The following is a 16,223-nucleotide window of genomic DNA, read 5'->3' as shown; positions in this document are numbered from 1 at the left end:
CATAGAATTTTTTGAGGACGTAACTAGTAGAGTGGATAGGGGAGAACCAGTGGATGTGGTATATTTGGATTTTCAGAAGGCTTTTGACAAGGTCCCACACAGGAGATTAGTGTGCAAACTTAAAGCACACGGTATTGGGGTAAGGTATTGGTGTGGGTGGAGAGTTGGTTAGCAGACAGGAAGCAAAGAGTGGGAATAAACGGAACCTTTTCAGAATGGCAGGCGGTGACTAGTGGGGTACCGCAAGGCTCAGTGCTGGGACCCCAGTTGTTTACAATATATATTAATGACTTGGATGAGGGAATTAAATGCAGCATCTCCAAGTTTGCGGATGACACGAAGCTGGGTGGCAGTGTTAGCTGTGAGGAGGATGCTAAGAGGATGCAGGGTGACTTGGATAGGTTGGGTGAGTGGGCAAATTCATGGCAGATGCAATTTAATGTGGATAAATGTGAAGTTATCCACTTTGGTGGCAAAAATGGAAAACAGATTATTATCTGAATGGTGGCCGATTAGGAAAAGGGGAGGTGCAACGAGACCTGGGTGTCATTATACACCAGTCATTGAAAGTGGGCATGCAGGTACAGCAGGCGGTGAAAAAGGCGAATGGTATGCTGGCATTTATAGCGAGAGGATTCGAGTACAGGAGCGGGGAGGTACTACTGCAGTTGTACAACGCCTTGGTGAGACCACACCTGGAGTATTGTGTGCAGTTTTGGTCCCCTAATCTGAGGAAAGACATCCTTGCCATAGAGGGAGTACATAGAAGGTTCACCAGATTGATTCCTGGGATGGCAGAACTTTCATATGAAGAAAGACTGGATGAACTGGGCTTGTACTCGTTGGAATTTAGAAGATTGAGGGGGGATCTGATTGAAACGTATAAGATCCTAAAGGGATTGGACAGGCTAGATGCAGGAAGATTGTTCCCGATGTTGGGGAAGTCCAGAACGAGGGGTCACAGTTTGAGGATAGAGGGGAAGCCTTTTAGGACCGAGATTAGGAAAAACTTCTTCACACGGAGAGTGGTGAATCTGTGGAATTCTCTGCCACAGGAAACAGTTGAGGCCAGTTCATTGGCTATATTTAAGAGGGAGTTAGATATGGCCCTTGTGGCTACGGGGATCAGAGGGTATGGAGGGAAGGCTGGGGCGGGGTTCTGAGTTGGATGATCAGCCATGATCATAATAAATGGCGGTGCAGGCTCGAAGGGCCGAATGGCCTACTCCTGCACCTATTTTCTATGTTTCTGTACTAAGCACATCTTTCCCTCCCCGCTGCTCTGCTTTCCGCAGGGATCGCTCCCTACGCGACTCCCTTGTCAATTCGTCCCCCCCATCCCTCCCCACCGATCTCCTTCCTGGAATTTATCCTTGGAAGCGGAACAAGTGCTACACATGCCCTTACACTTCCTCCCTTACCACCATTCAGGGCCCCAAACAGTCCTTCCAGATGAGGCAACACTTCACCTGTGAGTCAGCTGGGGTGATATACTGCGTCTGGTGCTCCCGATGTGGCCTTCTATATATTGGCGAGACCCGACGCAGACTGGGAGATCGTTTTGCTGAACATCTACGCTCTGTCCGCCAGAGAAAGCAGGATCTCCCAGTGGCCACACATTTTAATTCCACATCCCATTCCCACTCTGATATGTCTATCCACGGCCTCCTCTACTGTAAAGATGAAGCCACACTCTGGTTGGAGGAACAACACCTTATATTCCGTCTGGGTAGCCTCCAACCTGATGGCATGAACATCGACTTCTCTAACTTCCGCTAATGCCCCACCTTCCCCTCGTACCCCATCTGTTACTTATTTTTATGTACACATTCTTCCTCTCACTCTCCTCTTTCTCCCTCTGTCCCTCTGAATATACCCCTTGCCCATCCTCTGTGTTTTTCCCCCCTCCCCCTTTCTTTCTCCCTGGGCCTCCTGTCCCATGATCCTCTCATATCCCTTTTGCCAATCACCTGTCCAGCTCTTGGCTCCATCCCTCCCCCTCCTGTCTTCTCCTATCATTTTGGATCTCCCCCCCTCCCTCCCACTTTCAAATCTCTTACTAGCTCTTCCTTCAGTTAGTCCTGATGAAGGGTCTCGGCCCGAAACGTCGACTGTACCTCTTCCTAGAGATGCTGCCTGGCCTGCTGCATTCACCAGCAACTTTGATATGTGTTGCAAGGATGTGCTGGGGGCAGCCAGCAGGAGTTGTCACATTTCTGGTGTCAACAGAGCATGTTCAACACTTACTAACCCCAGCAGTACATCTCTGGAACATCAGAGGCAGTCGGAATACCCGGAGGATACTCACAAGGACATGGGGAGAACGTACAAACTCCTTATGGGCAGTGGTGGGAATCGAACTCCGATCTATGATGTACATGTGACAGATAAACCTAATCTGAAACTAAATCGAAACACGGCCATGGATGGCTCCAAGCCCGGCTGCGAAAGGAGACGGGTTAGGCATGGAGCGAGCAACCACACGGCTGATGCTGTAAAGCCACTGTGCTAATGGCTACACTACTGTGCCATCCACAATAGTGTGTTCAATTTACAGGCAGCATAATGACAGGATATTCAGTGAGAGAGGTATGTGAATGAGCAGAGGCTTGTTCTGGGGTTGGGAGGGTGAGCTGGGTTGAACAGAGGCCGGGATTTGTACAAGGCGTGACTATGGCTCACCCATCTTTAACACCAGCTCTTTGTTTTCTCTTGGTTTTGTTGTGCTTCAGGGGATGTTCACTGCCAGACCCACCCAAATGCCAGGTTCCTATCCTCGAGCAGATCGTTTGAAAGGCTCTCCCGAAAGACAGAGGGCTCTGATAGACAGCACAGAGAGCAAGATAGAGAGTGGTAAAACTTACTGGATTGCCATCGGATCCCGGAGGTCCCCTTGGGCCGGATGGACCTGGATATCCCTGAAAAAAAAATGAACAAGAACATTTTGTGAGATATTCTCTAGGATCACTTTGAAACAAAGAAAATTGAAAAGGGACACCATTCAATGAAACCTGCACTAAGCAATACTGTACTTAAACTACCAGTCTCCATATCACACTGGGAACACCGTGCACGGTTCCAGTCTCCATATCTCACAGGGATCACCATGCACAGTTCCAGTCTCCATATCACTCTGGGAACACCGTGCACAGTTCCAGTCTCCATATCACTCTGGGAACACCGTGCACAGTTCCAGTCTCCATATCACTCTGGGAACACCGTGCACAGTTCCGGTCTCCATATCACACTGGGATCACTGTGCACAGTTCCAGTCTCCGTATCACACTGAGAACACCGTGCACAGTTCCAGTCTCCATATCACACTGGGAACACCGTGCACAGTTCCAGTCTCCGTATCACACTGGGATCACCGTGCACAGTTCCAGTCTCCATATCACACTGGGATCACTGTGCACAGTTCCAGTCTCCATATCACACTGGGAACACCGAGCACAGTTCCAGTCTCCGTATCACACTGGGAAAACCGTGCACAGTTCCAGTCTCCAGGCATTGGAAGTATGGTGAAACTTGTGGGCTGCCCCCAGCACATCCTTAGATTGTGTTGGCTGTTGATGCATATGATGCATTTCACTGTATGTTGCAATGTTTCAATGTAAATGTGACAAATAAAACTAATTTTGACCTTAATTTGATTTTATTTTGAGAAACACTGCGAAATAGGCCTTTTCAGCAATCCACCTATTTAACCCCAGCCTAATCACAGGACAAAATGGTTGCTGTGATGCGTTTAGTGCGGTTAAGTATTGAGTAGTGCTTGTCACTCTCACTTTCAGCTTCCACCATTGGCCAGCAGTATTGCAAAACAGAGAGCTGAATGTGAAAGTCTCTCTTTGCCAGTACGTGGCTTCTCCGACAGCAAGTCTTATGTCGTGCCTCCTCGCTGGCGACACACAGAAACTGAACTCCTTTCGGACTCAGACTGAGTTACAGACGACAGGGAGGAGGTCTGGGTCCTGCACACACACACGTAGCACGCAGGCTCACCAGCGTGTGGATATGCCCTGGTGCTCGTGAACCAGATCCCCAGCTATGGGTAAATTGCCCCACTGCCTTGTAGGCAGCCTCAGGAGAGACAAAGGCTACGGGAGTAAACCCGGACAGCAAATCCAGAGCGGAGCCCCTCAGGCACCTGATTGTCGTTGAGCATCCTTCCGGCAGCTCCTGCAGCCAAGCTGGTGCCAAACGTATTGCTTCATAAGCTTTCTTTTAGTTTATATTGATGAGGCCGAGAGAAACATCTTGACGACTGGACATCTCAGGATCTCCATATCTTCCTCCCAGGCTTGTGATGATGATGATGATCACCCATTGTCCTTCGAGACAGACAGATGTCAACCACCACAACCACAGGCCAATTTACCATGACCAACTAACCTACTGAGCGGTCCATCACTGGACTGTGAGGAGAAAGCCACACATACATGGGAAGGATGAACAAGCTTTCTTACAGACGTCACGAAATTGGACACTACACTGAGCTGTAAGACTGTTGCGTTAAGCAGCTGATGCAATCCATTACTGGCCTTGGTTAAAAGTAGACAACATGCTACCTAATATCTCCATGTGTCCACCCAGGCAGGCAGGCAGGCAGGCAGGACACAGTCGACCATTCCTAGGAATCAGACTGATTAGAATCGGTGCATTCAGCTGGTACCTATGCCAAGGGAATGCGGGTGACGGAGGTGGATTTGGGCTGTGAGTGATGCCAGATCTGGGTTTCTGGTCTGTACACAACACCTTACCTGGACATGACGCTGCATCCCATGCAACCACCCCTCCCTGCTCTTGCTCTCAGATGGGTCGTACAGACCTAAAGCTTAGAAACAGGCCCTTCAGCCCATGGAGCTGGGACTGACCTACTGTCACCCATTGACACCAATACTACACTGATCCCATTTCATTCTCGTCACATTCCCATCGGCTCCCTCCAGATTACAGCCTCACACACACTGGGGATAATTTACAGTGGGAAATTAAACCACTGACCTTCTATGCCCTGCCCATCTAAATATTTCTCAGTAATGGTGACCGTATCAGACCTCACCACCCCCTCTTGCAGTGGGCTCCAGATATTAACAACTCAGTGTAATAATTAAGACCCCTCAGATCCCTTTTAAACTCTGTTGGATTTCCCCCGGGATCAATAAAGTATGACTATGACTATGACCATAAACCACAAGACCAAAAGGCACAGGAGCAGAATTAGGCCATTTGGCCCATCGAGTCTGCTCCACCATTCAATCATGGCTGATCCTTTCTTTCCCCTCCTAAGGACTTGTGTAGCTTTAGGTCTTTCAGCTTATTGAACACCTTCTCCCTTGTAATAGTAACTGCACTCACTTCTCTTCCCTCACACCCTTCAATACCTGGCACACTGCTAGTGTCTTCCACAATGAAGACTGATTCAAAATACTCATTTAGTTCATCTGCCATCTCTTCGGCCCCCATTATTATTTCTCTGGCCTCATTTTCTAGTGGTCCTATATCCACTCTCATTTCCCTTTTATTTTCTCCATACTTGAAAAAGGTTTTACTATCCACTTTGATATTGTTTGCCAGCTTGCTTTCCTATTTCATCTTTTCACTTCTAACTGGTTGCTCCTTGTAGTTTTTTAAAAGCTTCCCAATCCTCTATCTTCACATTAATTTTTGCTTTGTTGTATGCTCTCTCATTTGCTTTTACATTTGCTTTGACTTCCCCTGTCAACCATCGGGTATTTAAGTATTTCTTCATTTTTGGAATATATCTATCCTGCACCTTCCTCATTTTTTCCCAGAAACTCACACCATTGCTGCTCTACTGTCATCCCTGCCAGCATCTCCTTCCAGTTTACTTTGGCCAACTCCTCTTTCACACCACTGTAATTTCCTTTACTCCACTGAAATACTGCTACATCAGACTTTACTTTCTCCATATCAAATATCAAGTTGAACACAATCATATTGTGATCACTGCCTTAAGGGTTCTTTTACCTTAAGCTCTCTAATCGCCTCTGGTTCATTACATAAACACCCAATCCAGTACAGCTGATCCCCTTGTAGGCTCAACGACAAACTGCTCTAAAAAGCCATCTCATAGGCATCCAACAAACTCACTCTCTTGGGATCCTTTACCAACCTGATTTTACCAATCAACCTCCACATTGAAAGCTTCCATGACTATTATAACATTGCCCTTTTGACACGCCTTTTCTATTTCCTGTTGTACTCTGTGGTCCACATCACAGCTACTGTTGGGAGGCCTGTATATAACTGTCATCAGGGTCCTTTTACCCTTGGAGTTTCTTAACTCAGCCCACAAGGATTCAACATTTTCCGATCATATCTCACATCTTTCTACTGATTTGATGCCATTCTTTACCAGCAGAACCACACCACCCCCTCTGTCTACCTTCCTATCCCTCTGATACAATGTGTAACCTTGGACATTCAGCTCCCAACTACAACCATCCTTCAGCTATGATTCAGTGATGGCCAAGACGTCATACCCAACAATCTGTAATAGTGCAATAAGATCATCCACCTTATTTCTTATACTCCGTGCTTTGAGGTATAAAACTTTCAGAACCCTAAGGTGCAGTTCATCTGGTCTGGGTGATTTAGTTCTTTCAGGTTTTTGAGTTCTGAAGGTCCAAATATACAACATCTACTACTTTATCTATCCTAGGTGTAATCTCCTCAAAGAACTCCAATGGGTTAGTCAGGCAAACACCCAAGGAAACCATGCTGACTTTGTCCTATCTTGTCCTGTGTCACCAACTACTTCATAACCTCATCCTTAAAAATTGACTCCAACACCTTCCCAACCACTGAGGTCAGGCTAACTGGTCTATAATTTCCTTTCTGCTGCCTTTCTCCATTCTTAAAGGGTGGAGTGACATTCATAATTTTCCAGTCCTTTGGCACCATGCCAGAGTCTAATGATTTTTGAAAGATCATTACTAATGCTTCCACAATCTCTACCGCTACCTCTTTCAGAACCCTAGGGTGCAGTTCATCTGGCCTAGGTGATTTACAGTATGTACCCTTAGGTCTTTCAGCTTTTTGAGCACCTTCTCCCTTGTAATAGTAACATCTGGTGTACTGTTAATGTCTTCCACAGTGAAGACTGATGCAAAACACTAATTTAGTTCATCTACCATCTCCTTGTGCCCCATTATTATTTCTCAGGCCTCATTTTCTAGTGGTCCTATATCCACCCTCATCTCTTTTTTATTTTTTACTTACTTGAAAAAGCTTTCACTATCCATTTTGATATTGTTTGCCAGCTTGCTTTCATATTCCCTCATTATGATTCTTGTAGTTGCTCTCTGCAGGGTATTTAAAGCTTTTCAATCTTCTGTCTTCCCACTAATTTTTGCTTTGTTGTATGCCCTCTGTTTTGCTTTTACACTAGCTTTGACTTCCCTTGTCAGCCACGGTTGTACTATTTTGGCATTTGAGTACTTCTCCATTGTTTTTGGAATACATCTATCCTGCACCTTCCTCATTTTTCCCAGAAAGACAAGCCATTGCTACTCTGCTGACATCCATGCCAGCATCTCCTTCCAATTTACTTTGACCAACTCCTCTCTCACACCACTGTGATTTCCTTTACTCCACTGAAATACTGCTACATCAGACCTTACTATGTCCTTATCAAATTTCAAGTTGGACTCAATCATTTCGTGATCACTGGCTCCTAAGGGTTTTTTTTTTACCTTAAGCTCCCTAATCATCTCCAATTCACAACCTAACACCAAAACCGGTATAGCTGATCCCTTGGTAGGCTCAACGACAAACTGCTCTAAAAAGCCATCTCATAGGCATTCCACAAACTCACTCTCTTCATCCATTACCAACCTGATTTTCCCAGTCGACTTGCATGTTGAAATCTCCCATGACTCATAACTTGCCCTCTTGACTCGTCTTTTCTATTTCCTGTTGTAATCTGTGGTCCACATCCCAGCTAGTGTTGGGAGGCCTGTATATAACTGCCATCAGGGTCCTTTTACCCTTGCAGTTTCTTAACTCAACCCACAAGAATTCAACATCTTTTGATTCTATGTCACATCTATCTAATGATTTGGTACCATTCTTTACCAGCAAAGCCACTCCAGCCCCTCTACCTACCTTCCTGTCCCTCCGATATAACATGTAAGAAGCATAGAAACTAATGGGCCCTTCAGCCCACAACGTTGTGCTGACCATATAACCTACTCCAGAAACTGCCAAGAATTTTCCTACCGTATAGCCCTCTATTTTTCTAAGCTCCATGTACCTATCTAAGAACCTCTTAAAAGACCCTGTTGTATCCACCTCTACCATCATCGCTGGCAGTGCATTCCACGCACTCACCACTCTGTGTGAAAAGCTTACCTCTGACGTCCCCTTGTACCTACTTCCAAGCACCTTAAAACTATGCCCGCTCATGTTAGCCATTTCAGCCCTAGGAAAAAGCCTCTAGCTATCCACACAATCAATGCCTCTCATCATTTTATACAGCTCTATCAGGTCACCTCCCATCCTCCAAGTGAGGCTAAGTTCACTCAATCTATTCCCATAAGGCACGCTCTCCAATCCAGGCAACATCCTTGTAAATCTCCTCTGCGCTCTCCGTGTAGTATCCACATCCTTCCTGTAGTGAGGTGACCAGAACTGTAACCTTGGAAATTCAGCTCCAAATTACAGGAATCCTTCAGCCGTGATTCAGTGATGGTCACAACATCATACCTGACGATCTGTAATAGTGGATCAAGGTCATTCACCTTATTTCTTATACCCTGTGCATTGAGATATAACACTTTGATTACTCTATATGCTACCCTTTTGGATTCTGCATCCCAAATGCACTGATTTGATGCATGGATTAGACTGTTTAATAGTTATTTTCTTTGCAGCTTTACCTGCCTGTACTTTTTAAACCACCTATATATATGTAACTGTTTAGTGTGTTTCCTAGTGGTCATAGTATGTAGCCTTCAACCTGAAGACATGAATACTCCTTCAGGTAAAAAAAAAATCCATTGCCTTACCCTCTTCTATTCCCCACTTTGGCCTCTTACCTCTTCTCAGCTGCCTTACACCTCCCCCTGAGTCCCCACCTCCTTCTCTTTCTCCTATGGTCCACTCTTCTCTCTATCAGATTCCTTCCTCTACAGCCCTTTACCTATCCTACTCTCCTGGCTTCACCAATCACCTTCTAGCTACCCTCCTTCCCCTCAGCCCGCCTTTTAATTCTGTCATCTTCCCCCTTCCCTTCTAGTCCCAATGAAGGATTTCGATCTGAAATGTCAACAGTTTATTCACTTCCATAGATGCTCACCAACCTGTTGAGTTCCTCCAGCATTTTGTGTGTGTTGCTGTGTATGTGCAGTTATTCTGTGTGTCCTCTAGTAGTTGTTACACTTATATCATTCCAGAAGCTTCTCTTGGTATTGTGTTATTTGAATAGGGGGTATCTGATTGGTTGGCTCTTATCTGCAAATTTGAATGGAATGTTCCTCAACAATGGAGTATACAAAGAGCTGACCAAATGGCAAGACCACCTTTTACTCTTCTTGCTTCTCCTGTGCTCCTATTGCTGTCAGTTTTTGATTTTCTTTGTTCTATTAACACTCAGTAAAATGAGTGTAGCCCCCCTGGCCACCCTCAGGGTCACTCTCCCACCTTCTGCCCAAAAACCCCACGCATACAGTATCTTCAAATACACCAAAACCATAACAACTACCCCAATTGGTTCATAACATCCTTTTATCAGTAACGTGATTCAACAAACTGCTAGTGGGAAGGACTTTCTCAACGTTTAACATAACAAAGAAGCCATTTTAAATTTAACATACAAAAAAAAAGAAAGACCCCGTACATGACTATGAAGGAACAAGTTTTCTGCCTCTTTCCTGACTTCTGTAAGAATCTTGGATAAAAAAACAGAGTTAAACAACTCCATCCTCTCACCTAAAGCTTACACCCTCTTGATTTTATCTATCTGTACTATGTGTGCCTCTCACACCCTCACACACCCCTATCAAGTCAACCCCTCAGCCTCTTTCACACCAGGGGAAATCATCCCAACTCTCCAATAGCCCCCCCCCCAGAACTAAAGTCCCCGAAGTCCAGGCGACTCCCCGGTGTGTTGCCTCAGCACTCTCCTGGGGAGCGAGAATTGGAACATGCACCGAAAGGCCCGAGGGGTCATCAGACAGGATGTGTGCTGTTAATGGGCAGGACGGACTTGATAGGCCGAAGGGCCTGTTTATGTGTTGTCGCTCACTGTCAATATATGATGACAGGAGTGGGAAGAAGCCGCTCAAACTCTCAACCCTGTCCCACCATTCAGTGTGACCCTGACTGATCTGCCTCAGGCCTCGCCTCCCCTTCTGTCCAGTTCCCCATCGTCCTCTGTCCCCTGATCGTCCAAACATTTCTCCCCACAGTGATCCAGTCTCTATACCCTCTGGGTGGAGGATTCCAGAGATTCCCCTCCCTCTGTGAGAAGAACGGTACAGAGCACTGCACACGAAGTGTTGGTGGAACACAACAGGTCAGGCAGCTTCTATGGAGAAGAGTTACCTGTCGATCTCTCAGGCCAAGACCCCCTCATAAGGACAGAGACAGGGCCAGCACAGTGACACGGAGGAGAGAGTGTGAGACAGATGAGACAACGGTCCATGAGAAATGGCCTGTTCAGCAGCTGGCCATCACAGTAAGCAGGAACCTGCTTCTTTTCTTTTCACATCATACTGAATGCCAGGGTTTTGGATGATGGAATTGATGGTTTTGTGGCTAAGTTTGCAGAGATACGTGGAAATAGGCAGAGGGGCCGGTAGTGTTGAAGAAGCAGGGAGTCTGCAGAAGGAGTCAGACAGATTGAGGGAATGGGCAAAGCAGTGGCAAATGGAATACAGTGAAGGGAAGTGAGAGAGTGTGTGATTCTTGATCTGCTATCAGAGAACGAGACAGGGCAGCTGACAGAGGTTTGTGTCAGGGAACACTTTGCATCTAGTGACCATAATGCCACAAGTAAGTTTTCTAAAAGATAGGTCTGGTCACTCAGAAAATATCTGGCAAATGTGGATTGGGACAGGCTGTTTTCTGGCAAAGGTATACTTGGTAAGTGGGAGGCCTTCAAACATGAAATTTTGAGAGCACAAAGCTTGTTTGTGCCTGTCAGAATAAAAGGTAAAGATAACAGGTGTAGGGAACATTGGCTTTCCAGAGATATTGAAGACCTGGTTGAGGAGGTGCAAAGCAGGTATAGGCAGGTAGGAACAAATGAGGTGCTTATTGAGTATAAAAAATGCCAGAGGACACGTAAGAAAGGAATCGGGGGGGGGGGGGGGGTCTAAAAAAAGGCATGAAGTTTCCCAGCAGACAAGGTGAATGGGCATCCTAAGGGATTCTACAGATATGTTAAGAGCAAATGGATTGCTGAGTCGTGGTAGGGAAGGCAAATGCAATGTTAGCATTCATTTTGAGAGGACTAGAATATAAGAGCAAGGACATGATCCAGAGAATTTATATGGCATTGGTCAGACGTAGTTGGAGTATTGTCAGCAGTTTTGGGCCCCTTCTCTTAAGGATGGATGTGCTGGATTTGGAGAGGGTCCAGATTTTGGGAATGAGAGTTTAACGTATGAGGAGTGCATGATGGCCCCTGGCCTGTACTCAATAGAGTTTAGAATCAGGTGGGATCTATTGAATGTTGAAAGGCCTAGACAGAGTGTTCCTCAGGGGTCAGATAATGGAATTGATGGCTTTGTGGCAAAGTTTGTGGATGATACGAAGATAGGCGGAGGGGTAGGCTGTGCTGAGGAAGCAATGCAATTGTAGCAGGATATAGACAAATTGAAATAATGGGCAAAAAGGTGGCAGATGGAATACAGTGTTGGGAAATGTATGATAATGCATTTTGGTAAAAGGAACAAGGATGATTCTGGGAATGAAGGGGTTAACATACGAGGAGCGTTTGGCAGCTTTAGGCCTGCACTCACTGGAATTTAGAAGAATACGGGGGTGGGGGAGGGGATCTCAATGAAACCTACCAAATGTTGAAAGGACTAGATAGGGTGGATGTGGAGAGGATGTTTCCTATGATGGAAGTATCCAGAACTAGAGGACACAGCCTCAAAATTGAGGGGCAACCTTTTAGAACAGAGGTAAGGAGAAATTTTTTTAGCCAGAGAGTAGTGAATCTGTGGAATGCTCTGCCACAGACTGCGGTGGAGGCCAAGTCCATGGGTATATTTAAGGAGGAAATTGATCGTTTTCTGATCAGTCAGAGCATCAAAGGATATGGTGAGAAGGCAGGTTCATGGAATTCAGTGGGATCTGGGATCAGCCATGATGGAATGGTAGAGCAGATTCGATGGGCTGAATGGCCTAATTCTGCTCCTATGTCTTATGGTCTTATGGGGTGCAAATGGAGAGGATGTTTTCTATAGTGGGGGAGTCTAGGACCAGATGGCACAGCCTGTGAATCGAACGGCGTCTATTTAGAAGAGAGATGAGGAGGAATTTCTTTCGTCAGTGGTTGGTGAATCTGTGGAATTCATTGATACAGGCAGCTGTGGAGGCCAAGTCATTGGGTATATTTAAAGCAGATGTTAGTTTCTTGATTAGTCAGGGTGTCAAAGGTTACAGGGAGCTGGCAGGAGAATGGAGTTGGAGAGGATAATAAGCAGCCATGATGGAATGGTGGACCAGCCTCGATGAGCTGAGTGGCCTAATTAACAAGGGCTAGCAGTTTGAAAATTATGACCTTGCACCTTGTCTGCTAGCTCTTTCCCTGTAACTTTTACACTGTATTCTGCTCTCTGTTATGTTTGCCAATGTGCTACCTCAATGCATTGAAGCAATGAAACTGGGAGCATTGTGTTCAGTTCTAGTCACCTCATTATATGAAGGATGCAGAAGCTATAGAGACAGTGTAGAGGAGATTTACCAGGATGCTGCCTGGATTAGAGTGCACGTTTTATGAGGATAGATTGAGTGAGTGAGGGCTTTTCTCTTTGGAGTGAAGGAGGATGAGAAGTGACTTGATAGCGGTGTACATGATGGTAAGAAGCAAAGATTGCGTGGACAGCCAGAGACTTTTTCCCAACGTGGAAATGGCAAGTACGAGGGTTCATCATTTTAAGCTGATTGGAGAAGCTATCGTGGGGATGTCAGAGGTACGTTTCTTACACAGAGTGTGGTGGGCACATGGAAAACTCTGCTAGGGGTGGTGATAGAGGCAGATACGTAGGGACATTTAAGAGACTCCTAGATAGGCACATTGATTATAAAAAAATGGAGGGTGTTGTGGGAGGGAAGGGTTAGACTGATTTTGCAGTAGGTTAAAAGATCAGCACAACATTGTAGGCTGAAGGGCCTTCAATGTGCTGTAATGTTCTATGTTCTGAAACTTGATCTGCATGAATGGTTTGCAAAACAAGGTACTTTACTGTACCTTGGTACATGTGACAACAGTAAACCAACTCTAATTCCAGTCCGGCCCCACTATGACTGATCTGCCCCTAGGCCTCACCTCCACTTCTGTGTCAGTTCCCCATCGCCCTCAGCCACCAGATCCGCCAGACATCTCTCTTCCTCCTCTTTAAATGCTTCTTCACAACCCAGTCCTGATGCGAGCACTCCACCCAGGAATCTGCCCCCACAGATACTGCTTGACCCGCTGCGCTCATCCACCTGTTTGTCTTGTAGTTCACAAACCCCCCACTCCCCCGGGCAGACAGTCCCAGAGATTCACCACTCTCTGCAGAAGGGAATTTCTACCTATCTCTGAGTTCATTCACTGACCCTCAACTTGGAACAGTGACTCAGAATCAGAATCGAGTTTAATACGGCGGGAGGAGAAGATGGCAGCGCGCCGCGCGTGCACAGCCCTCCAGTGAAAAATGATATCGTATCCGTTAAATAGGGGCCGTGGACAATTTTGATTTGATGGAGACGGATGTGAAAGCACAGAGGAACATCTGGAGAAATTTCTGAAACGCTCGTTCACTGCTGTCGTTACTGCGTGGTCGGGAATCTTCCGGAGGAAAGGCCTCAAAATCCCCGGCTTTGCCTGCTGTTGGCGACCGAGATGGAGGTCGAATCGTTCGGATAGAGATGGTGCTCAGTACTTGGTGTCGGAGAGACGATTTGGAGGCTCGAAGTTTTCGGATGACTCAGAGATGGATTGTGGTTGGGCATGGCAGGGAGAGTTTTTCTTCCTTCTCCCGTCTGCGTGAGATGTGGGACATTTGAGAGACTTTGAACTTTTTACTGTGCTCAAGGACTTCTTCATCAAGCTATGGTATTGTTGCATTGTTGTAACTATATGTTATAATTATGTGGTTTTGTCAGTTTTTTCAGTCTTGGTCTGTCCTGTGTTTTGTGATATCACACCGGAGGAAATATTGTATCATTTCTTAATGCGTGCATTACTAAACGACAATAAAAGAGGACTACGTGTCTTCATAATCTAATCTAATACCGCTGGCATATTCATGAAATGTGTTGTTTTGCAGCAGCAATACAGTGCAATACATAATTATAAAAAATAAGAAATATATTTGAAAAAATAAACTAAGTAAGTGGTGTGGTGCAAAAAGAGAGCAAAAATAGAAGTAATAGTGAGGTAGTTTAGAATGGTTCATTGTCCAACTAGAAACCTGATGGCAGAGGAGAGAAAGGGAAGAAATCTGTCCCTGAAACATTGAGTATGTATCTTCAGGCTCCAGTACCTCCTCCTTGTTAGTTACATGACCTGGGTGATGGGGTCCTTAATGATGGATGCTGCCTTTTGAAGCAGCATCTATTGTCTCCTTATTAAAGAGTACAGCAAATGTTTCCTTCCTGTCGTCCTGGTATTTATCCCTCGGGGCACATCACAGAGAACTGAGCCACTGCTGTTTGTGGGAGCCTGCAGTGGACAGATCAGCTGCAATCCCTTCAATCCAACTGTGGCCTTCATTGGTAAGGACTTCAATGTGTGCAAAGTACCTTGTCCTGATTTAAATCTGGGTAAGGTGTTACAGGAATGTAAATCTTTGTTAACTGAATAACCACATTAAAAATCTATTTGGCTAGCATGAAAACTTCCAAACAAAATGGGAGTTACACACACACCAGGTTCCTATCGGTCCATTACCTCTTCGGCCTATTCCACCAACCAATCACCTCATCCACCTATCACGTCCCTCTCCCCCACCCAGCAGCTTCCATGCTTCATTCTCTTCTCCTATCAGATTCCTTCCTCTTCAGCCCTTTTCCTCTCCACCTATCACTTCCCAGCTTCTTACTTCATCCCTCTCCCCTACCCCAACACCATCCTCCTCGCCAACGTTCCCTCTCATTTGTAATGACCAATCTGCGCTAAATCTTGAGCTGTGCAATTTTTTCCCCAGTGACAAACAACACTTACACACTGAATTTTACCTGAAGCTTTTCTAGGGATAATAAACTGCCAAGTTAGTTGTTCATTGTTTAAAAGGAATAAAATAACTGTCAATAAGAACGTTGATTTCCCCTGGGTTTATCATTTTCACTCTTGTTCATCTGCACTCTCACAAAACATATGTAGCAGTCCTGAGGCAAGTAATGAGGGATATTTTCACTGGAGCTTTCGCACACAGTTCAGATGGGATTTCCTGCTAAATGATACTTTAAAACGTGAAGTTTCCAAACATCACTCTAGTTCTTCCCACTTGCAAATTCTCCAGCAACCTTTGCATCGCGACAATACACCAGTTTCTGCTTTGTACACAAATGTTTCTTGCACATTCTTGACCTCATGAGCTTTCAGTGGCAGTCTCTACTGTTTCATTAGGCCATTCTGTTTTAAATGAACTAGCAGTTCCTTTGTGTTTCATGCTCTTTGCTTCTCTGGAATTCAACATAGGAAATCAATAATTTCTTCAAATAAAAACAGTATAAATAAGCCAGTTCTAAAATCTGCAGACAAATAGAAACATAGAAACATAGAAAATAGGTGCAGGAGTAGTCCATTCGGCCCTTCGAACCTGCACCGCCATTCATTATGACCATGGCTGATCATCCAACTCAGAACCCCGCCCCAGCCTTCTCTCCATACCCCCTGACCCCCGTAGCCACAAGGGCCATATCTAACTCCCTCTTAAATATAGCCAATGAACTGGCCTCAACTGTTTCCTGTGGCAGAGAATTCCACAGATTCACCACTCTCTGTGTGAAGAAGTTTTTCCTAATCTCGGTCCTAA

At 45.5% G+C, this 16,223-nt stretch overlaps 1 protein-coding gene across 1 annotated transcript in view; it reads right to left on the bottom strand.

The window, feature by feature from the left end:
- The window catches only part of LOC140206426 (uncharacterized), a 620,054-nt gene that overhangs the window by 259,362 nt on the left and 344,469 nt on the right, over positions 1 to 16,223 (bottom strand). The window contains exon 14 of the mRNA XM_072274794.1: positions 2,865 to 2,918. Within this exon, the coding sequence (XP_072130895.1) occupies positions 2,865 to 2,918 (54 nt within the window). The remainder of the gene's footprint in view (positions 1 to 2,864; positions 2,919 to 16,223) is intronic.

Source organism: Mobula birostris, chromosome 12 (genome assembly GCF_030028105.1).
Source record: "Mobula birostris isolate sMobBir1 chromosome 12, sMobBir1.hap1, whole genome shotgun sequence".
Lineage (NCBI taxonomy): Eukaryota > Metazoa > Chordata > Chondrichthyes > Myliobatiformes > Myliobatidae > Mobula > Mobula birostris.
The sequence above is the reverse complement of the archived record's forward strand: the minus strand, read 5'-3'. Positions and strand labels throughout refer to the sequence as shown.